The sequence below is a fragment of the Clinocottus analis genome, unplaced genomic scaffold (genome assembly GCF_023055335.1).
Source record: "Clinocottus analis isolate CAN_PGR_092001 unplaced genomic scaffold, fCliAna1.0.p SCAF_17, whole genome shotgun sequence".
NCBI lineage: Eukaryota > Metazoa > Chordata > Actinopteri > Perciformes > Cottidae > Clinocottus > Clinocottus analis.
The window spans coordinates 11,943,441-11,967,231 of record NW_027175898.1 but is presented as its reverse complement, the minus strand read 5'-3'; the positions used below and the strand labels follow the sequence as shown (position 1 = coordinate 11,967,231).

General features: G+C 43.6%; 1 protein-coding gene across 1 annotated transcript in view; it reads left to right on the top strand.

Moving 5' to 3' along the window:
• The first annotated feature begins 3,793 nt into the window (after positions 1-3,793).
• hs6st1a (heparan sulfate 6-O-sulfotransferase 1a) overlaps positions 3,794-23,791 on the top strand; it is a 50,607-nt gene continuing 30,609 nt past the window's right edge. The window contains exon 1 of the mRNA XM_068581175.1: positions 3,794-4,597. Coding sequence (XP_068437276.1) covers positions 4,098-4,597 — 500 coding nt within the window. The 5' untranslated portion in view covers positions 3,794-4,097. The remainder of the gene's footprint in view (positions 4,598-23,791) is intronic.

Here is a 23,791-nt window from a genome sequence, read left to right as displayed (position 1 = left end):
TAAGTAAAGAACATGTAAATAAGAAGCAGAATTATTCAAAACTGAGACCGGCTCACACACGCTGGTTGCCCTCGCCCGCTCGGCTGCAGTCGTGCTGGGATAATCTCAGGAAAGGATGGGACGCGAGAAAATAATGTCTTCTTCCGTCAAGGTGCAACGCAGTCCAAACATAACTCTGAGCCCAGAGCAGAAGGTTGTTATCCAAAAAATGTAATAAACTTACGTGACATGAATGTGAATTCTGGGTTGGTGGAAGTCACGGGGATGCACATGTGGAGGCCTCGAGGCCCGGGGGAAGCTCAGAGGAGATGTGACCAGATGGAAATGGAAAGGGGAGAGTCATTGATTCCTTGATTGAGGAAACAAAAGGGAACAATTCTTTAGTTTCCACTTTTTAAATGTGTTAATCGCTGCTTGTCGCCGTCTCAAATTACAATTAACAATACATCTTTGGGCTTGAAATTTGTGGTTGAACGAAGCTAATAACCTGAAGAAGTCATCCTGGGCTCTGGAAAATTGTGAGCGTGGCACTAATCCCCATTTCCAGACATGTTATGGCGCAAATAATTTGAAAATCCGACCTCCAACTGATGATGGGCGTTCACTTTTTCAGTTGAACCAACCAGATATTGTCACAATTTTTCATCCGGCAATCAAATCGCTGGCCCAAATTTAAAATCAGTTCCCCTCTCGGTTGCTGTCAGATGACGTTTTAGGCGAAATTACCATGCCCTGCCCACCCCATTCACCTCCAGTCATCATACACAGTGGCCAGGTTAAACTCATCAGAAGTCGAGTCCTCACGACATCCAGATGTTCAGGGTTCTCTTCATGGCATCACTACCACCAGCGTCTAGACTCCATAGGAGGGATTCCTTTTCTACTTAGGGCTTCGTCACCCATTCACTATTCATATTTCTCAACCTGCTGTGCACATGCCAATTCAAATATTTGTTCACCATCACATGCAGGTGAACATCATTAATGAAAAGAGGATACGTCTGCGAGTAAGCCACATAAAGTTCAAGTTTTCCATCTCAGTCAGTGAACAAAAAGGGGTTGAAACATCCAAAGAAATGTTTTGTCTAGAGTCTGTGTTGATTTGTTCCTTGTTTTCGAGAGAGCTGGCACCGGCAGCGTGTCTGGTTTTGTAGCTTAATAAATGACTAAGGCGATTAATCAAAATTTGGTACCACTCTCTCATAAATCAGCCTTCATAAAGGGTTTGCAAATGGAACTATTGACTTTATTAGCGGCTTATAAATCATTCACTTATTATTAAGTCATTAATTAGAACAACTTTTGGGTTGCCAGGTTGTGAAAATGTTCTTCCATCCATTTAATAACACAATGTGTGAATGTGTGAAAGTGACTAATTTACTAATGGATTTATAACTGCTTTGTTACCAAATAGAAAGCACAAACAATGATCGTGTATGCATTAGTAAATGTATGACCATTATCAAAGCCATTTATATTGGATGTCTTTAAAAGGACAAGAGGGGAAATATCACCTGAGATAAGTTATGAGAGGGGACAGGTTGAGAACAGATCACATCCAACTGGGAAATCATGGCAGTTGAAACTGTGGATAAACACACGGGCAATTACAGCCTGACACAACACACATCACACATCATCAACCCAAACCACTCAAAGTGAAAATATACCCTCATCCCTTCCTAACCTCATTTGCCATGAACCACAACCAACTGGTGCTTTCACACCCCCGGGCCTGCTGATTGGGCTGATCTTACTGATTGAGCTTCATTTAGGAAACATGGGAATCAGACCTGGTGGCATACTAACAGTACGCACAGCCAGTCATTTTGCTCTCCCCTATTACCACAATAAACATTCGCAATAACAAATGCTTGGGAAATTGCAGCCAAACCACAGGGGCACTGGTGGAGACACATTTTTTTGAAAGCACACTGTCAGCTTTGGTGGAGCCTGTCTTATCTGAACAAAATCCTGCAGTGGAATGTTTCGCTCTTCCACAAGTAGATGTGATTAGTGAGAATATGTTCGACAGTAATCGCCCTTGGGAATAACATACATTTTCCTGACGAGTTGTTGGGCCGCATTATAGCAGCAGCAGCAGCAGCAGCAGCAGCAGCAGCAGCAGCAGCAGCACCAGTAGGTCTCAGTGCTGACCACCAGCGGCAGCACCGCGAGAAGCAGCGTGAACCAACAGGCAGCGTTGGTTGGTCTCATGGTTGACGGACACTTGAGCTTTCTGTTCGGTTTGGAGCTCTGCAATACGCAAACTGCTTTCTACATTTGTGTTGGCTCCTATTTTGCAATTTAGATGTCTTGAATAAATTGTGTTCAAAGGGGAATAATTCATTGATTTCACAAGAGCTAAATAAAATACCTTTTATTGGGTTACTTTCACTCTTAATTCTATACATTTCCAGTTCCAAACAGACTTTGATGAGAGACTTCCACTATTTTGTGTGCATTAAAATGACTTTTTATTCATTCCTATTTTGACATACATTTATGTCTGTGTTTGTGTACAACAGGCCCCTATACAGGTTAAGAAAAAAATTTCTTGGGAATTTCATAATCTTTTTGAAGTTATTTCTAACTTTTGTTTTGCTTATGAAGCAAAACAGAGCAACACATGAATAGTCAATGTAGCGTGCATAAAAACCACATCATGCTAAATGGACTGATATATTCTTGCATACCAAAAAATGTGCATGTTTCGGCCAAAACATGCAATAAGACAGCTTGCTTTGGAAGTCTACGAACTCTAAAAATGCAGATTGTAAATAATAGGTCATGCTTGGGTTGGGCTTTGTTATTGATCTTTCGAACACACACACACACACACACACACACACACACACACACACACACACACACACACATATATATATATATATATATATATATATATATATATATATATATATATATATATATATATACATATATATATATATATATATATATATATATATATATATATATATATATATATATATATATTGTGTTGTTGCCTAAACTCTAACTTACTCTAACTGTTTTTATATTTATATAAAACAATAAACTTAGTATGACGTAGAGGTTGGTGTTTGTCATTATAAATACCACGCACCAAAATAAGATTCTGTATTTTACTTGATTAACTAAAGATAGGTTAAGCTTCTAACTTTATCTGCAAAGTAGTACAGAGCTAATCTGAACCACTGAAATTAATCTTTGTGACTTGCTCAAATTTTATGTTATATGAGCATAAGTAGCTAAGAACCCTATTATTTAGAAAACTGACGATGTAACGTCAGTTAAATGGCAACATATCTATTACAAGTTTGCTAAAAAATAATCCACCATAAACTACTAGATTAAGTAATGGCTGTACAGCAGCAAAACAGGTGTGTAAATTGGGGTTCGTCGCTTATGAATCAACGTTTAGTTTTTGTAAAGAGGAATGTGTTGTAATCTATCTCTGCAAGGCGATGAGCTATTGGCTACTGTTGGATGACGCGGTCGTTACGTGTCAACCAATAAATTAAAGCGACCGTTTTCACTAGGTTTTCAGAGCAAGAGAGAGAGAGAGAGAGAGAGAGAGAGAGAGAGAGAGAGAGAGAGAGAGAGAGAGAGAGAGAGAGAGAGAGAGAGAGAGAGAGAGAGAGAGAGAGAGAGAGAGAGAGAGAGAGAGAGAGAGAGAGAGAGAGAGAGAGAGAGAGAGAGAGAGAGAGAGAGAGAGAGAGAGAGAGAGAGAGAGAGAGAGACGTTGAAAAGGTAGAATTCATCGCGCTGCATCCTGGGTACATAGCTCCACGGTGATGCAGTGTGTGCCTGTTGTGTAGACTGGAAACCAAAGTAAAGTAAACGGGGGAGGGTCGGCAGCGGGGGGGCTTTCAGCGAGTTACAATGCGTCTTTCACGGTGTTGAGCGGTCTCCGTGAACGATGAGCCAACTTCGCCGGTCGTCTCGAAGCGGAATGAGTCACTCCTGAGCCCCGAAAAACGAGTCCTTCTTGGCGGGGGAGAGCGAGCATGCAGAAGCCGAGCGCCCCGCTCCCTGCTGTCGGCTTGACTGGGAAATGGTAGCGTACTGTAGGAACCGCACTTGGAAGGAACATGGTCGAGAGGAGCAGCAAATTCTTGTTGATCGTCGTCGGATCCGTGTGTTTTATGCTGATTCTCTATCAGTACGTGGCTCCCGGGGTGATCAATTTCGGCTCCCCGCACGGTTATTTCACGGAAGAAGACGAGGGGGACATCTTCCCGACACCGGACCCCCACTACGTTAAGAAATACTACTTCCCCGTCAGGGACCTGGAGAGGACGATCGATTTCCAAATCAAAGGAGAGGACGTGATCGTGTTTTTGCACATCCAGAAGACCGGGGGGACTACCTTCGGGAGGCACCTGGTCCAGAATGTCCGTCTGGAGGTCCCCTGCGACTGCAGACCGGGCCAGAAGAAGTGTACCTGCTACCGGCCGAACCGCAAGGAGACCTGGCTCTTCTCCCGGTTCTCCACCGGCTGGAGCTGCGGCTTGCACGCCGACTGGACCGAGCTCACCAACTGTGTGCCGGGGGTCCTCAACAAGAAGGAGAACAAACAGAAAAATCTAAGGTAAAAAAAACAAAAAACAACCTCTGAGATGTTTGATTTCTTAATTGTAGATGATGAAGAATTTCAAAGTGTGACGTTTAGGAAATAACAACATTTAGTAGTCTACAATATCACTTTTTTTGTCTTTCTTTTTTAAAAAAAACTTTTAAAACTACATTTCTGTTATCTTGTGTCTTTTCATACGAGTTTTGCATCGATGCCACATAATGGGAAATCCACCTGAAGAGATAATAAGGTCACTGTAAATTGGCACGACCGATAATTGTGTCTCTATAGGATCAAATAAAGATGATCTAATTAAATTGAACTAAATTAAATCGAACTTCATGAAATGATTAACCTTTCTATCTACTCTCAACCAGTCTGCATTCATACAGCCTTTAATGCAGTGTTTTTCCCATCTGGAAAGACAACGTTAATAATAGGCCTAATTTAATAGTACAATGTAAAGCATTTATTATCACAGTATATGCAAAGTTAACGTGAGCAACTATCTTTGGTCCATTTTACGACATTTCAATGTCTTAATGATACCAGAGAAGATAAAGCATATGAGAAGGCAATACAATGCTGTTATAATAACATCATAACTGAATACCACAAACGCATTAAAGTTCCCACAGGATCTTAATGGAAGTGCCTGGTTGTTGTTGTTCTTGTCTTATCTTAAATCAAAGGTCCTTCTCCTCACAGTATGGGGTGAAGTTTGTCATGGTTCAAAGTATAAGAAGAATGTCAAGCATGGTGTGCGTCTTCCTGAGATGGTGGGTTGATAATGGATGCTGAGAGACAAACCGTTTATCGGCATTTCAACGCCGCTCTGTCACAGATGCCACAGAGGCTCAACAGTGCCTCTGTCAATTGTTGATGGGTGCTAATAATATCAGGGTGCCCTGCATTTCCACTGAATAACACTCTGAGGTTCGGCTGACTATATATCAAGCATGGTGGAGTGTCATACATCTCGGCATCGTCTCCACAGTAATAACCTCTTGCGTTGACTGTGAGGTTTCCCGACACAATGTGCATTATTATTAAGTTATAGGCTAACCCATTTCTTCTCCGCGCCTCCCCATTGTTGTTGCCAACATCTTGCATCCCTCACCCAGACATATTGACGGCTGTATCAGCTTCCATTTCACTGCACCCTTGTGGTCAAAGGGGTATGCTTGTTGAATGTGTTATGGCTCTTTGTATTGCTGGAGCTTGTTTTATATTTTACTTTGGCTGTGAGTGATCAATAGTACAAATGGGGGGTTAGAAATATGTGGGAATGTATCAAAAGAAAGCAGTGTTTTTTTCACCTCTCTGCCTGCCTGTCTGGCGGCCAGGCGCATTGGGGATGTCAGACCGGCTGCTCTGTTTCCCATAGCTGCTCAAACTGGGGATCACAACTGCAGGCTGGGCAGGGCTGGGTCGGTAGGGGGGAGAGGGGAACCCTGCGGGGGTTTGGCTCCGCTCTAATCCGGGTGATTATTACTGCTGGGACACACACACACACACACACACGCACTCACGCACACACAAACACAGCAGCGCTGGTATTTGCTGCTGGCGTCTGTCCTGATTCCCGTGGTTTCCCCTGGTCAGAGGTGATAACGTGTCCGGCCATTCTGCACGGCGAGCCGAGATATCACAGTGGAAGCAGGATAAACGGCCTTTCATCACTTTTGTGAGCACTGTTTCAAAGCCTAAAATTGTATGGGTGTGTATTTTTTTTGTGTGTGTATGCCTGTGTTTGTGTGCACCTGAAGGGGCCGGGGGAACAGAATGAGACGGGAAGCCAGAGTAGATGAGAGGTCTAGGTATGCATGCATGGCAGAGGATCCCTTGCCTCTGGTATAATCGACTATCCTATCACTCCTGACAGGAGAAACAAGGGACTACACGCTTAATAGCACCCTGAAGAAAAACAACGCTGCACCATATTACACACACACAGCTCCACTTCCACAGGAAAGAGAAGTGAATCGCTGCAATGAGCAGCTTTGAAGAATAACTGGAATCGCACACTCTCCGTTTCCCTTCCTGTCTTTCTTCCTATTTTCTTTCTCATGGCCTGCTTTTCTCTCCATGTGCTTCGGCCTGTGTACATTTTAAGCCCCTGTGTTTGTCTCTCTTGCATCACTGTGGTAATGCTTGTTTAGGGACATTTGTTTTGAGGGCAGTGTGGTGAAGAGGCCAGAGAAAGGGTGGAGGAAAAAAAAAGATCATCTGTGTTTACAGAATGATGGTGAGGGATTTCTTGGCGCAGTGTCGTATGCATAGCTTTGCGATCAGCTGTGCGTATTCTCAGGGGGTGGAGTCTGGAGCTCCAGTCGGTGCTTATACGCGTCTGACACACCTTGTATTAGCGAGCTTTGTGGAGGAAGTGGTTTGTGTGTGTGTTGATAACTGTGAGAAATGGAAAGGAGGAGACGGCCTCTATCCAGACATCTCTGGCTATGCAGCAGCAGGAAGTGTTGGGATCCAGCATCTCTCCGCAGCGGCGTTCTCATCCAGCTGTTAAGTGAATTTTGCACAAATGTTTTAAATGCTGCAAAGATAAAAAAAAATGTGATTTGGGACCACTTTCATCAGCTGGATTCAAGCACATAATTACCAGAGTTCTTAGTCGAGTCGTAATTGACAGTTACCGTCATATTGATTTCTGCTTTCATTTGATTATGGAAACAAATCCACGGGCCAATATTTTGGCCTGCAACAAACATTTTTCCCGTTAATGGAAAACCACGGCGCCAAAGGAATGCTGGAAAATAGTTGCACTTTGCAAATTTGCAGAGCATATGTTGACATATTTTAACACTGCAAAGGACATTTATATATTAAATGCATTATCATGGAACACCAACGAATGATATTCACATTTGAGAACCTGGAAGCAAAGAATGCCAAATTAAATTACTATTAACTGATGACTGAAATTCTGCAATTTAACATTTGAAGATCAACTAACCCAAATCGTCTCATTTCAGCTCTACTTGTGTTTTTATCTATTTTTTGCCAAGTATAATTCCTGTGTAAGCCTAAAAATTGCCATTTAAATGACCAGGTCAGCCAGTCTGACATTTATGTGATCTTCTTCAAACGACATCTGTGGATGTCCAAAGCCACCATCTAACTATTTTATATCGTTAGTGTAACATTTTCCAGCCCCTGTTGTCATGGCGGTATTATTTATTGATTCTACAGATGGGTCTGTATCTATCACTGTGCACAGTTTCGATTAAAATGTTTCTTCTTCAAGAGAGCATAAAACCATTTTCAAGACATTAAGTGAATTGAATGGAATATATTTTCTTTTTCAATTTCAGTATATCATACATTGTGGGGAAAAAAAAACAACTAAAAGCTACGATGGATTACGCTCAGTTTGGTCTGGTGACAAATGTGTCGGCTTTGGAGGGAGGCGCATTAAGCGCCAGCGAGCGGCAGCGAGATGAATGGTTCGTAATAGGAGAGACAGGTCTGTCTTTGATCGGTGATGAGATGAGATGGAGATGAACAGTGGCATTGTGGGAGAAAAGAAGTCCCATATACTCTGCAGCACGCCACTCGGAGTAGATTTGTCATTTCTTTACCCCTTTTTTTTTATCAGTTTTAATGTTCCTTAGCGATCCCATGAGACACACACACTCACACACACACACTAATGAGTGTGTGAGGCAAACCGTCACAGCCCCCAATTCAAGGCCTTAGATGTGGGGATTCTAATTGGTAAAGGAGGTATCTACCACTTTACTCAAATTAGAGCCACACTTTCAGATGGGGGACACCATCTGTGCCATGCATGTGTGTTTGTGCGCACATCTCATGACCATGTGTATGTTTTTAATCCGAGTGTGTCATAGAGCGTCTTAGTAAGTGAAGTGATGGGGCTAATTTTACTGCCTCTATCTCGGCCCTCTCAAATCACTCGCTGTTTTTTCTCTCCATCTCTCTCCCTCCCGCCTCCTCTTCATCCCTTCTGCTTGCCTCTAAAACACTTTCCCTCCCTCTCTTTCCATCCATCCCTCCCTCCTTCTCTCCATGATGGTGTCACTCTATAATCAAACAGCAGGCTTGCTTTCCGCTTGGTGGCTTTATGGCCGGGGGGCTCACTCTCTATCTTTCTCCTTCACTTTCCTCCCTCTCCTCTTTTCTCTTCTCTCCATCTCTGCCCACTCGTCTTTCTTTCGCTCCTTTGCCATCTTCCTCTCCCTCTCCCTCCGAGCGTGACTACCGCATTAGAGGAAATGTCTTTTCATGGAAGATTTGCTGCAATTTCCAAAATGGCTGCTTTGCCTAATGGACAACTGCCTTGGTTCTAATGAATGATTACATGTATGAGTATTGAGGGGTGGGGGGGCAGGGCCAAGAAAAGAAAGCGTGAGGGAAGGAGATGGAGGTGATGAAGAGTGATATGAGGAAGAGGATGGGCTGAATGTGGGGCTAGAGGAGAGCTGTCAGGGAATGATTGAAAAGATAGAAGATGGAAGGGTGAAAACGTTTAGTTTCATTACTGGGGAGGGGGCTAGTCAATTAGCACGGTTGTCAAGCACTGGGCATTACTCTTCTTTCAATAGGTCTGTTTCAGATTCACAGCACAAATCACTGCGCTCACTAAGATGGCTTTCTGTGTGTGTGTGTGTGTGTGTGTGTGTGTGTGTGTGTGTGTGTGTGTGTGTGTGTGTGTGTGTGCGTGTGTGTGTGATTGGCGTGAGAGCGGATGCGCATGCATGTGTTAGCTCAGCATGATGCCATCAGCCAGCCAGCTCGCCCCAGAATCCAGATGAACTCCAGGAAGCTGCAGAGGCATTCCCGGCTGATTGGCATATACAGTGTGTCTCCGTGTCCTCCGTCCATGTCTATATGAATGCATGCGCACGTCCATGTGGAGTCAGGCAGGTTGGTGTTAATCCAATCAGATTAGCCGGGTTTAAGTGCTGGCGGCCAGGCGCTCCAAAGCGGGTTACGTCCGCTCATCCTGCATCCGCGATGCGCCGCTTCCTGCATTCCCAATCCCAGCAAAGATTCCCACATCCCTCCAGCCAGTTAGTCCCGGCCTGCTTACTCGACTCATCGCCTTCACTTATGGGACTCGCCTCCTCGTCTTAGATGAAACCAGGCTCTAATTGGTTTTACCGCGAGTGACCTAACACCTCGCTGTATCTATTGAGGTGAAGTTAGTGTTGGAGGAATTGGCATCCGGATGAAAGCATTTAAGAACATTTTGTACCAACAATGCTTTTCTGAATTCATAAGTGTTCACAGTAAGTGTTAGTACCATTAGTAGATTAATAGACTTTTCAGTAAACGGTGTAAAATGTAAAATGTAAAAAAAAATGCTGTTTCCAGACTCTTTACTATTATAATGTAAATTATTTTTAGCTTTTTGACTGTAGATGTTATTTGGGCTCTAGAAATTGGCATTAATCATTAGTATTTGACATTTAAAACTTTTTTTAAAAATCTTTCTTTTGGGCTTATGACCCCTCAAACAAAGCAATGTCTACTTGCAGCGCCTTGTTTCAGGTCATACATGTGTTCAAGTTGTCACCAGTTCCACCAATACTTAATTGGTCCGTCTCATACTGTTTTATTTTAGTAGTTTTTGATGTCAGATGCGCTAAATGTTATTCAACAATTCACAAGTAAAAATACTTTAAAAGTCGGAAAAACATTTGCTACCTTTGCATGTTTTAATCATCCCGCAACCCTTTAGATTGTATCTTCGCTTTCTATGTTGTTTTAAGAAAAGCAACACAAAAAAAAAATGTGTTTTTTACCCAATGCCGTTCAGCAGCTCGCTCTTCAAGTTTAGCGCTCTGCTCTTCACGATGTAGTGAAAGGGTTGACAACTCACACGCAAACTCACACATAAAGGAAGTGAGATATGGCCCCTATGTGCTCTTCGGTAGCTTGAGGTGAGTGTTGACAGCCCTCTCTCAGCTACAACGCTGCTTCACCTCGAATACAAGAGTTCAACTCCGGTTCAGCCTCGGGTCGGCGTAACGTCTAACCCAGCATCACAATTCAAAGTTGAGAGACTTTAGCTCAACGGGATACAAGGACCTCTTTTGGGCCCCTGGCCACACTCGCACACAGCTTTTAGTTTGATTCCATGCCATACCGACAGTCCACAGCCATTTTACAGCAGACAACTGTGGCTGGAGTTGATCAGGGATGCAAAACGGCTCGATTGAGGCCAAACTGTTAGTGCAAATTGCTGCTTTTCGGAGTGTGGTATGGATTCTTGTGTTGTTTTGGACGATCCTCGAGTCCACATTAAACTGACAAGAATGCAAACCCATACGGTCAAGGCGAGTTAAGGCTGTTGCCACCATTGATCTGCCCCAGCTGTTTCACCTCAGTGCACAGAAAAGACAGGACGGGGAGGCGGATCTGCCTAATCGCTGGCTACAGTCTCCATTGGTAGTCTGTGTAGGGTTATCTTCGCTCTGCCTGCAAGCCTTCATTTTTGATTAGCCATTGTGGTTCGCGGAGGGTTTTTACATTGATTGATAAAACTTGAATGACGCTGACATTGAGCAGAGGCCTTCCAGATCCGATCTGGCTGTATCCTCAACACAGACGAAGGAAAAGCAAGAGTGACGTGTTTCTTAATCATTACACGGCCTCTGTGACTCTGTGCGTCACTCTGTCTCTTCCACCCTCCGCCGCCGACCGTCAAACGTCAGCCTCGCCCCGGCCACCACCGAAGTGATTCTGCGGCCCTGTGGACAAATAGCCGTGCGGGGAATGATTAGCGCACATTTCTATGGCGGGTAATGAGGAGCGCTACGCTACAGCAGCTCCGCCAACAGGATTACTCTCTATTGATTAGCCTAGCCTAGCGTTAGCCTTGCTAGGTAAAAGCGAGCTAGTGATTAGTGGGCTTTTCTATAGTGGTTAATGAGTGGTGCAGAGGAATGCTATGGTACGCTATCCATGAGAATAGGATTACAGGCTATTAATCAGACAAGAGGCGAGCTGAAGTCATTAGCCGACCCCGCGGCAAAGTCGGTGCGTCTGCGGCTGATCCTAGTTCCTGGTTTCTAAATCTGGTTTGGCCTTGTCTGCATCGTGTGGTCTCTTGCTGCATACGGGCCCTGAATGTCTGTCTTTCCTTTAACATCCCCCCCCCCCCCCCCCCTCCCTCAATAGTGCCCTATTCTTTCTTTGCACTCCCTGTCTCCTCCCTGCTTTCCCTTCCTCTGAGATGGAGAAGGACAGAGACAAAAAGAGAGAGAGACATCCCCAAGGACTGCTCTCTGCATCCATTAACAGCGCTGTCTTTTCATGTCCCTGAATGTGACAAGTCCAGACAGGATGCGACCCGGGAGCTTCTCCTCGTCTCTCTATCCGAGCGCCCCACTCTCGTTTATTTGTAAACAAACCAACAAATGCATACATTTTCTGCATCCGTGTGTTTATGAATAAATGCATCTATTTACAAAGCCTGTGTGTGTGTGTCCGTGGGAGCATGTTTGTGTTTGTGTGAGCGAGAGATGGCCAACAGAGGCATGTGAACGGAGAGGAGACGCTGACAGGCGTGTTAATTGAATTGTGGGAAAAATGCAAATCCCGCAATGCCTCTTTGAATTAGGGGGAGGAGTTTTAACTGATTGGGGCTGTCTCGTATTTGGGAACACACACACACACACACTCACACACACAGTAGGCTAACTTTGACAAAATCCCCAATAAGAGAAAGAATGATAGCGTTGTGCCTGCATCCTTCCACGCCTCACCCTCTATTTTTCTGCCCGTCATGCCATTCTAACACTTAAGTGTCTTTTGTCTGTGTGCATGTGTGTGCGTCTGTGCATGTGAGCGTCCCACCAGAAGAGCTAAAGTGCTGATGCCATTCATGGAAAGACAGAGCCAAGGCAAAACAGATTCTTCGTTCTGCTACACTTGGTTTGTCTGCTTTGCTTCAGGGCAGAGCTGTAGATCACCCGGGTTTTTGTGTGTGTGTGTGTGTGTGTGTGTGTGTGTGTCTGTGTCTGTGTGTGTGTGTGTGTGTGTGTGTGTGTGTCTCTGGCCTTCATTTGTGCATTCATGCAGGGGTTGCATGTGTCCGGGTGTTTGTTGTGTGTGTGAATGTATGGCTTGTGTGTGTGTGTGTGTAACCTTGTGGTCCTGATTTGTCTCTTTTCACACTCGCGGCTCAATTATGAGGAAAATATATGATTTGTTTTCTTTGACCAATATTGGTTTTGTGATTTAAATTGTGAAACTTTTTCCGTAATTCAATTCTCGGCCTTATTGATAAACCACATAGTGTTAAATAAGATAAGCTTGTACCCAGCAGAACCAAACATACTCGTACACAAAAAGCATCAGGTAAAATAGAGGCATAGTCTAGTACTCCTGACGAGCTTGTGTTTGAGCTTGTTTCAGGGTTATTTCTGTGCAAAGGCTGTGGCTTGAGGCTTCGTGTTTTCAGGTCGTCCGTACATATGGGCGTCTGTTCTATTCTGAAGAAGATTTTTTTACATTCGTCACAGATGCAGTGATGACATTTTGGACAGATGTAGATATAAACTGTATCATGACTTGTTGGTGGAAGTCATTAATCAGACGGACCTTACTTAATCATTCTGTTAACTTGAAAAAAGCAACATAGTTAAACAGCAGAAAGACACAGACTTTTACTCTGTCGAGACTCTCCAGAACTCATGACATCTTGTCTGTTCTCCTAACTTCTGTAGCCAGCGCAGCAGTGTAGTTACACATCATTCGTTGCCTTCCTCAGCTGAACATCTGGAGGGAACAAAGCCTCGGTCCCAGCCGGGCTCGATGTTTAGTTTTAAGCGTCGTAATGAAATGTGTTTTTGAATGAGGTTTTCCCTTCTTCTGGAACAAAAGCTAGAAGTTGCAGTTGTACTTTGGCTCTCTGTGATACCGATTGGTGTTTTTTTTTTTAAGGGGGGCATGAATAGTACAGACTTAAGCGTGCAAGGAACTTATTAACCAGACAGCTGCTGTGCATTTAGATTTTGTTGTTTGGTCCATTCATGGAATTAATGATAATTGGCTTCAGCTGGCGAAACACAGACAGTTGACAGACAGTTGGCAACTGTATTTTCACAAAAGTTTTCTTCAAATCTTGTCAAGGCATTAATAACGATGAATATGTTTAATAATGTAATTAATAGTCTGTTATTGGGATTTGAACTTTAGAAAATGCCGTCACAGTCCGTTGGTGAGTCAAACGTAAGAGTAAAGAAGTAGGCGTCCCCTGTAACAACAGTAAAGAGCGATTTCGGGAGCGAGTAAGTGCCACCCCGCTGAATAAAGATCGGTGTTGAAGCAAAACCAGTTATACTATTTTTAGTGTCTCTTCACCTCTTTGTCTCTCATTGCTCTACCTCCGTCACCCCACGCAGCACTGTGGATCTGGGCCATGATTATGTCATTTTTTTTATAACCCCGCCTCTATACGTTTTTCTTTCTTTTTTTTTTACTCTTTACTGATTCTACCTTTTTTAGCTCTGTCAAAAAAAGTTTCATTTCTTCAACCTCCCTGCCACCACCCTGTCGTGTTGGGTTCCCAGTGCGTGTCAGCTTCCTCCAGAGAGAGGAAGTGATGTGTCAGGAAGTGCTTTTATCTGGCAGTGATCTGATCTGATGTGAGATTGAGATAAACACAGGATGAGTGTAGTGTTCCCTCTCCCGCCCTGGAGAACTCAACAATGGAGATGCCCTCGTTTATTTATTTTTTTGCCTGCGACTGCTTTTTTTTTTTTATCCTCGTGCACGCGGATGGGGAAATCCGGTGGTCTTGGGGTGATTGCCAAATTGAAAGGGGAATAGCTGAGAGTCTGCTGTGAAACCAGAAAAGAGAAGTTTAGGAAGTAGTCGTGCAGCAGTAAAATCACCAGATGAGTCATCACAGTGTGTAATATGTCTGCAGACAGCCTTGTGATGTCTGTCAAAGAATACGTAGATTTTTATTTTTTTTACCTCCACCTGCTTTATGGTTCATGTTGCACCATCAAATACATACAGAGACATCTATTAGATCACTTTCAGAAGCACCTACGCATGCAAAGTACACTGTTGAGACATTCTGAAGACTGGTACATGAAAATGAGACAAAGTATATCAATATTTCAGATAACGCCTTGGGTTGTCCTTACAAGCACATAGTTTGGCTGTTTAGAGTTAAATATGAAAGGAAAACCCAATCCCGCTGAGGCTGACTATTTTCAGTAGTCAGAGTAGTGTCTTACATTTTTTTAAAGCTTCTTTATGTTATAGTATATACTCATTGAAAAGCAAGGCTTGTACACATTCATCACTTTTATGTACTGTGCAGTTTTATGTAATGTATTTGCTGTTTTTCGGTGGTGGTTTTCTGTCTACCTGCAGGGACAACAGATGCAAATTCTAGCTAACACAGGTGCAATTACTTTTAATTGTGCTCTTTCCTTGCAAAAAAAAAACAATAAAAAAATCTAAATAAATCAACCACTCATAGATGTCAAACCAAGCCAGATATTTTTAGTCAGTCTGCTAACTTTATTATAATTTTTGTGTCCTCATGGTCACACTGTCTTTATCACAGCTGAACTGCTCTTGAGCCAGCCCGACACCCTCGTCTCATCCGGTATAAACAGCTGGTCTTCTACCTCACTTAACTTCTTCAAACTACAACATTGAGTACAATCTGATCGAAGAGGTATTCCAGTTTCATAGGATATAACTTTGACAACCGAACGGGTCTTGAATATAGAAAACTATACTCCTAACTACTGTGTAGGAAGGGACATTTACTACTTTGTCGCACACCAGTAACATAGGGCCGAAAGTATTGCAATGGAAGAACGTAGCCGGCCAGTCGGAGTATGCAAACGTTATGCTCTGCGTTAAATTGGTCCATTTGCTTCAGATTCATGAGCGGCTGGCTCTTTGAAAGTCTGTCTGAGCTGGGGGTTAGACTGGAACAGCCCTGCGTTGGCTGGTGGGTGGGTGTTGTTTCATGTACATGAAATACAATCCAGAAAGTCCACTTTGAGTGATAGATCCATGGGGTTAAAGGCTTTTCACAGACCAATTCACTGTATAATACTCAGGGCAGCACTCTTTTTTTTTTTGGTTGTAATGATTGCGCGAAATAAATAGGGCATGGCAAAGAAAACTGACCAAGAAATATACCAGTGCGTGTATTTGATTAGCTGCCACAGTGTCTCACCAAATGACATATGTGGTCCAGCAAAAGGTAAGCCAGGTTCAACTCGCTGGACAACACTTCATTTTCACCCTGAGCTAAACTCAGCCTGTGATGTCTTTCCAGTGATTGAAGACAGAACTGTTCCAACAATTCACACCTCCCAAAGCGCCCAATTGCTGCTAATGTGTCTTTATTTTTTTTTTAATGAATGGCTCGGTAATCATCAGCTACCACACTGGTGATTAACCGTCAGAGATATTTGAATCATTTAGTCTTTGGGTTGTGCTTGTTGTCAAATTTCGACTTGGCCGGGTATCTCCGTTTCTAATTACTGGACAAATCAAACCAAAACAATGACTATCAAAACAACCCTCTGTATGGCTGCATAGCTGACGCTGCTGCCATCTGAATTTGATATTCTCTGCAGCAAACAGGCGCAGAGGCTGGTTTCATTCCCAGATAGCCTAGAAATTATTGGTGGAAACTCAAAAGTTCCCAACAAATGTCGCCCCACCACCGAGGAGCCTTTTAATACGCACCGAGCAGCTTTCAGAGGTGAACGTGTCAATGTGAAGCAAGGTGTGCCTGGCAGGGATTGCGTTGTCCGTCATTTTGATGATCGTAAAGATTCTGTCTTTTATGACCCTCCATTTAATTTTTTTTTTTTTTTTTACATTATAAGACATATTTAATAACATTTAGATAAAGTGTAAGGGCATGGAAAAAAATGAACATGGGAAAATGACAGTGTCACTTTTCATTTCAACACCACACAAAGCTTAAGGAGGATTTTAGACCAGAAGTCCCAGCACCCCTTCAGCCAAGGTATTAAAGTCTGGGAACATTTCTCCCAGAGAAGTGAACAGAAGTCGGCAAGGCTCTCTGAACGTAGGATTTCCCTGATCCTGCAAGCACTGGCTTCACTGGGGTGGAAGCCCCGCAGAAGCTCTGCACCAGTAACCCGGCTGCACCGTGACCACGACTGGTCCAAGGCCTCCAGCCCGTACGCTGTCGCCGCCCTGATAGCGAGCTCTAATCTGTCAAAAATGACAAACGGCCTCGAGACTGAAACATCAGTGTTTAAACACGTCAGTGACGGAAAATATTTTTGTTATTTTTGTGACCTGTGGGGCCTGGGCAACGGTCCCAGAGTAAAGTTTTTGTCCAGCAGGGAAAAGAGTTGAAAACAAATCCTCATCTGCACTGACATCCGATCGAACCCATTGGCTCGACTGGAAAAAAATAAATAATAAGCGTGTACATATTTTGTATTTTTAATAGATGGGTAACGCACAAAGAAAACCACCAGGGCCATGTGCTTTAAAAGGCAAAACACTGACTGTAATGCGATACTGTTAGAGCAACGTTTCAATATCCCATCAGCAATCTGGCGGGTCATGTGTGTCCATAGCTGTACGACAAGGAGAGTAGAAGCATGTGAGGCAGATAAAAGCACGAAGCCCTCCGGGCCCTGTCCCTGTAGTCCAGCATGCCTGTTCCAGAAAGATGTCACTCTGTCATGACTTGCGTGACGCTGGCCTTTTGCATGTTGAGCACCACAATGCAAATACTCCGAGGCAGCCATGCACAAATGCAGACCACGCTCTCCATCTCACACTCTCTTTCTGCCACACACATTCAGCCGCCATCCCTCACTGACTTTATGGATGTTCACTGTTTGACGTTTTCCCTTGTTGAATATACCCCCACCCTGCCCTGTTGTGTGTTTTTTTTTCTTCTTCTCCCCCTTTCTTTCCTCCCTTCCTTCCTTGCTCCCTTCCCTCTCTGCCGTCTTTTGTCCGGCATCTCTTCACGCTTGACCAGCCTTGCTGTGACTCTTGACTTCAAAGAGCTACTTCATTCATCAGTCACTCATCAGAGAGAGAGAGCCATTCAGTGCTGCGCTAAAAGAGAGGGAGGGGACGAGGAGTGAGTGTATTAAAAAAAGAAGAAAAAAAAAAAAAGAGAGGGTGAACGAGTGTATGAAAAGAGGGCGCGTGAGAGAAAGAGGATCCGCTCTTGACCGCGGGGAACCTCGGGAGTCACAAAAGCGAAAAGGGGACACACTCCCACACAGCTACACACCCATACAGAGTCACGCTCAACACTTACACACACTTTTTTTTTTGTCTTGTTGGGTGTGTACATGATCCTTCGTCTTTCTAGATCCCCTTTCCATCATTCTTTTCACTTGAGCTGGCAGTACAAAGGGGTGCACAGGCCTGTGTGTGTGTGTGTGTGTGTGTGTGTGTGTGAATATGTTTTTTCAACGCGCCGGCCACTCTTCACTTCTTCTAAATCTCGCCCTCTGTATTTTCATCGCCTTCGTGCTCACTGACATTCTCCCTCTTTTTCCCCGTTCCTCTATATTTTGAGGTGGCTGGCGAGCCAGTTTTCAGGTCAGTGGGAATTGCTATTGCTTCCCCTCTCAGCTGGAGTCTGGCTCACACTCAACTGCACACAAACACACACACGCACACAGATATGCACACGTTTTTTTTACCCCCCCTCTCCCTCTCTCTTTGTGTGAGTGGTTTATACAAACATGTGGTTGTGTGGTCTTGTATATGCGAATGTCTGACTTGTAAAGATGCATTGCTTGCAGGTGCGCCAGGTTGCTTTTCATCCGTCTTTTGCTCTTCATTATTCTGTCGTTTATTTGTTTTTCTCCCTCAAGTAATAAGTCAAGACTGAAAGTCTGTCACGCTCTGCGCGGCGCTCGCCTCAGTCTGTTTTTGTGGCTGTTCACTTTGTCTCTGAAGGAGAGGAGATTTCTGTAATGACTCACCTTGTTTGTGTGTGTGTGTGTGTGTGTGTGGGCATGTATGTATGTAAATTGTCTACCAAGGTTAGCCTCTCCTGCTCAACAAGCAGTTCATGATATTTATTACCAGAATGCTCAAAATGCTTTGATGTAAGATCACTTATTGTGACACATGCCTCGTTATACCAGAGAGCTCAGTTTTAAAGTTCATTCCTGCTCCCCAGTCGTTATTCTCATGGCTTTGGAAAAAGTGTCAATGCACACCAACGGCCACCAACGGCGCTGAGAGAGCAGGGGTGGGGACGAGTCACAAGTCTTAATAAAGAGGTGTGGAATAGTTAATGAAACACCTCGTTTTGTATTTTCCGATTGCCAGAGTGTGTGTGTGTGTCATTTGTCTATACATGCAAGTATAAAAAAAATCAATGCATTTAAGTTTTCTAAGTATTCATCTGTATAAATCGGTGAGACTTACACCCTCGATCCAAAGTGGTGAGTCAGTCAAGTCCTCGTGAGCCTGCGAGTGAGTAACGGGCTTGCCACGACATGCCTCGGCAACATATACACACACATAGACAAACAGGCACATGAACCGCCGGAGAAAATTGGAGATGGAGGTAGAAAAAGATGGGGGGGAAAAAAAAAGAACTTATTACAAGTTAAAGGAAATTGGAATGGAGGGATAATTGTGTGGCATACGGAACAGAAAGGCTGTGGAGGAATGTGAGATGGAGTGAACAGTTGGAGGTAAAGAGGGCAAAAAGAAAGCAGAGATGTAGCAAAACAGAAACGGTGGAAAACAAGAGGGCAAGAAGGTGAGGGAAAGTATCTCTTCGTCCCCCCTCCTGCCCCAATGGAATGTTAATCAGCGTAAAGAGGTCAACCCCTTTGGCGTGTGTGTTTTTCTGTGTGTGTGTGTGTGTGTGTGTGTGTGTGTGTGTGTGTAAAGGTCAGATGCGGTGTTCTGGCCTTTTGGAGCCTTGTCTGAAGTGCTTCAAGTGAACAACTGCACACAGGGGTCCATTACAATACCCTTTACAACTACTTTCACAACACACTCGCAGCCACAAACCGCTCTTTTATTCGTCCGTTTTGACAGCATTATCATCATAAGGAAACGCTGCGTTTAATTCCGGGACATCAAATATTCAGTTTTGTAGATTAAAAAACAAAACAATGCAGGTTTGTTTTTTTTCATCTATTAGATGTTAACAAGATACCTTTTTGTTTCCCAGTTTTGTCACAGTTTTGTGAGGGCGGCTGTCAGCTTTCTAAAAGCACAGATTCTGGATTTTAAATCCAAACTTTCAACATTTCTACCTGTCTTCTTTCCCCCCACACGTTTGACAGGAGGAACCCTGTTGCCAGTGGCTTCACTTTGGCAGGAATACAAAGTGGGTTGTAGATCACAAAACAGCCAAAGAATCAAAATGTGTCATGCAGTGCAACAATTTAAAATATATTGTACATTGCATATGTTTATTAAAGAGCTCAGTGAGGTTATTTCAGGCTATTGGAAGCCACAGGGTGAGAGAAAAGGTTTGAGCACTATCCACTAAAACATCTCTCTCTTTTTGGTCTTTTGAGTTGCATCACGCTTCAACAGATTTTTTCCCCCACATTTTAAATTAAAATTTCAGTGCTTAGAAATAATACACAATGTATAAATGAAAGTGTTGTTTCCAGACTGCAAATGTTTTAATGAACTGAAGGATTTCCTCTCGCATGCGTCTTTGTTTATTGGCCAGATGATTTCTCACGGCACCACATTTAGTTGTGTAGGAAGCTGCCTGAAACAATTTTTGCTTTCAATAAAAGATTAAAAAATGTTACAGCCTCAGGTGATTTTGAAAGTGCGGCAGTCGGTATTGAATTGGCTTTTCTTTGTATGATTCATCGTGCAGCCCCAATGCAGAGGCGGGTTTTAGACTTGAAGGTTGCAGTTATGAGAAATTATTAGTAGTACACAAGTCAAAGTTATTTTCGTCTGTCCAGTTTTATGGTGGTGAGCCAAAAAAAAAAGTGTACAGATGAATATATATTTTATTTTTGTAATACAACTGATAAAAAGCTGATAAGAAAACTGCAATTTTATTAAATTATTCATCAGCTCATCAAAGTAATAATCCATAGATAAATCAATTATCAAAAGAGATAGAGTGCGGTTCCCTTTAGCTCTCTCCAGGCTTTTAGCGTGTTTCCGCTCCTTGTTATCATTTCCTCACACGCAAATTCACTAATTGTGTTCACTCGCGTGACTGTCATCGGTGTTGTTTACAGATGCGACAAGCGGCGACAAAAAAAATAAACCCACTCGTGAAATGCCGCTCGGCACCAGACAGCAGACCGACAAAGTGAGCAACGAGCTGGTGAACATGGTGGAGGAATTAGCTGCTAAGGAGCCGGGTATTTCCCTCAGGAGTTCGCGGAGAACGAAGCCAAGCTAAAAACAGAGTGAATGTTCGACTTGCACTCCTACGGTCGCAGGAAACTCGACTCCAAAAGAATGCTAATGTTTCTGTGGATGTGTAAATTAGCGATTGTCTGCTAATACGCTCCGCTGAAAAGGTTTTAATATGTTGCTGTTGTGTTTACAATGGCAAACAAATATGTTAATGCAGTCTTTAATGGATTTTTTTTTTAACTGAGCTGAACTTACTCGTATGCCAGTATTACTGAAGCTTCACGACAGACGCCTCCGGCATACGGGGTCAGTTACAGCTTTATATATCTGCTTACAAGTTAAATATAATACCAACACACAAAAATGGTGGACTGAATATTATCCCCTCTTTACATACACAAGTAACTGTTTTACACTCTTACATTCCTGTAGTGGACATCAGTATTGCCGAAGTGAAGCACCGGACATGGTTTTTGCCGCATTAAAAAGAGATATGTTCTACTGCATTTTATTTTCGGGGCTGAATTTATTTGCTCAGTCTTTTCGCACCAACTCATTTTATACATTTCACACCGATTGCTGTATTTCTTGGGTCACTCGTTTGTATCGGTCTCTTTTTCAGCTGTGGTCATTTATTTTACAGCTCAACCACTCGAAAAAATCGCCTTTTTGTAAACAAAGTGTTTTCACTTATTTCAGTTTATTGGGCCGTATAAGAAATTGCGGCGTGTAATTTCACTTGGGACCAAAACAATCAGTCCAGGAACTTGTTGAGGCTCAGTACGTCTCACTGCACCTCCTGAAGTGAGAAACGTTTGCAGTGAGGAGATCAACGGCCATTTAATTAGCATCTTGAGTACATATTGTAACCCCTCCCCACCCCCCAAATGAGGATGTTAATTATTCCAAATCTCATTTCAGAAATAAAGCGATAATCCCTCGTACATTATAAAGACACAAAGCACAATTTCTAAGGAGAGTTTGGTAATCAGTGCATTGATCCACATCCGCAGCAGATGCTGACGCTTCATGTTTGTTTAGCCGGAAAGGAAGTCCTCTCTCGCCACAACTGTCTGACGAACAAAGACACGAGGATCAAAAGTCATAGCTGTTCCCTTTTGTCATCAATTATGCTTTAAATAATGTATCAAAGTATCTCTTCTCCTCTTCACCCATTTAAAATTGAAATAAAACAAAAAAGAAATAGTGTCTTTCTTTGACATCTATAGTGCAGTCCTACTCCACACAAGTGTTCACATTGTGGGAAGAAAAAAAACCCCGATTTAATCACACTTACCTGAATTGTTGCAAGTGGCACTCACGTCCAGTTTCACCTCAAAATTAAGTGCTTCAGATAATCTGGCTAAACTGTTGCCTTCGCTACAGCCCGTAAAATTGTTTGACCGATCGTTTCTTTTAAGATCGGGATAATATGCGGGCAAAAAAAAAAGGACTCGAGTTGTAATGAAGCAGAACTCCTTCAATAAATGAAGGGAAGCGGCTTAATGGGCAGCTTCCAAACTCTTCCACTCGCTCCTTCTCCCCTTCCCTCCCGGATTTGTGGTCGCTCCCCACTCTTGTATCCACCGACCTGTGTGTGCGCGTTGATAGTAATGTTCCATTTTAATGTGTAATACATATGTATGACCCTACACGTGTTCGCTGTCAGCTTTTCCACATCTCCCCTTTTGATAGATTTAACTGCGAGCTAAAGTAATACGACTCCATTGCGTAAGCACGCAGACACCGACGCATCTCCCTGACAGCGTTGACTGCCGTGCATATCCAGAACGGGACGCGGCCCCTGTGGAATAAGAGATGTTATCTCTGGCTCCTCTCCTATCTCACTCGCTCCCTCCCTCAGTGTTACTCTGTGCCTCTCCAACTCTTACCGGTGCTCTCTCTTGTCATCTCGTCATCTCTCTGCATTCCTCTCCGTACATCTCCCTCCTGCGCTTCTTTTCCCCTCCATCAGATAGAAGCTGACAGCTGCCATCAGGCTTATTTCAGGCACTGGCACACACACACACACACACACACACACACACACACACACACACACACACACACACACACACACACACACACACATTGCTCTTCTGCCGTTTCACACTTTCTCTCTGTTTGTCACCTTCTCCCGCGATGTCTCCATCCTTCTGTTTGACTCCGTCTGAATGTACCTGCTTGTGAGTGAGTGTGAATCCAACTCGGATTGCTTTCTGCAGCCGGGCCCTCACAAGCAGAAGATCTGGGGGAAGAAAACCAAAAAAAAGTAAACTTTGAAACGCTCCTCTGCTGCTACTCCGTCTTCCTGTCTCTCCTGTCTCTACCTGTCCATATGATCGCCTACACCAGGGAGGGGATTTCTCACCATGTTTCTCCCCCGTGTTGGCGTCGTGGAGCACACATCTCTCGTTCGTTTATAATTAGGTGTCAGGCATTCCTGCACTCGTGGTTGCACAAATTCCCCCGATTTTTGACACGCTGTCTCGTTGTGTCCGTTATGTCTGCTTGTCCATCTCATTCTCTCTCTCTCTCTCGCTCTCTCTCTGGCTTCCCAATCTGTCTACCCGTCTTTTTCGCTGGACCGCTTTTCTCTCCTTTTGTCAAATAAATAGGTCGTCCACCTCCTCAATTTGTTCTTCCAGGTCGCCTTCCTTCGTGCCCGACCCTGTGCCACTCGGCATATCTTGCTGTCACATTTTTCCCAGTGTCAGTCTGTAAAATCCATTCTTCTGCACCCCTTGAATGAGCCAATCAGGGACATCTTGAGCTATCGATCGGTGACGCTGTGATTGTTCAGGGATTTTATTTGGTTGTCAAATATTTACAGTGTCACAACACGGCGTCAACAGTGTCACCCTA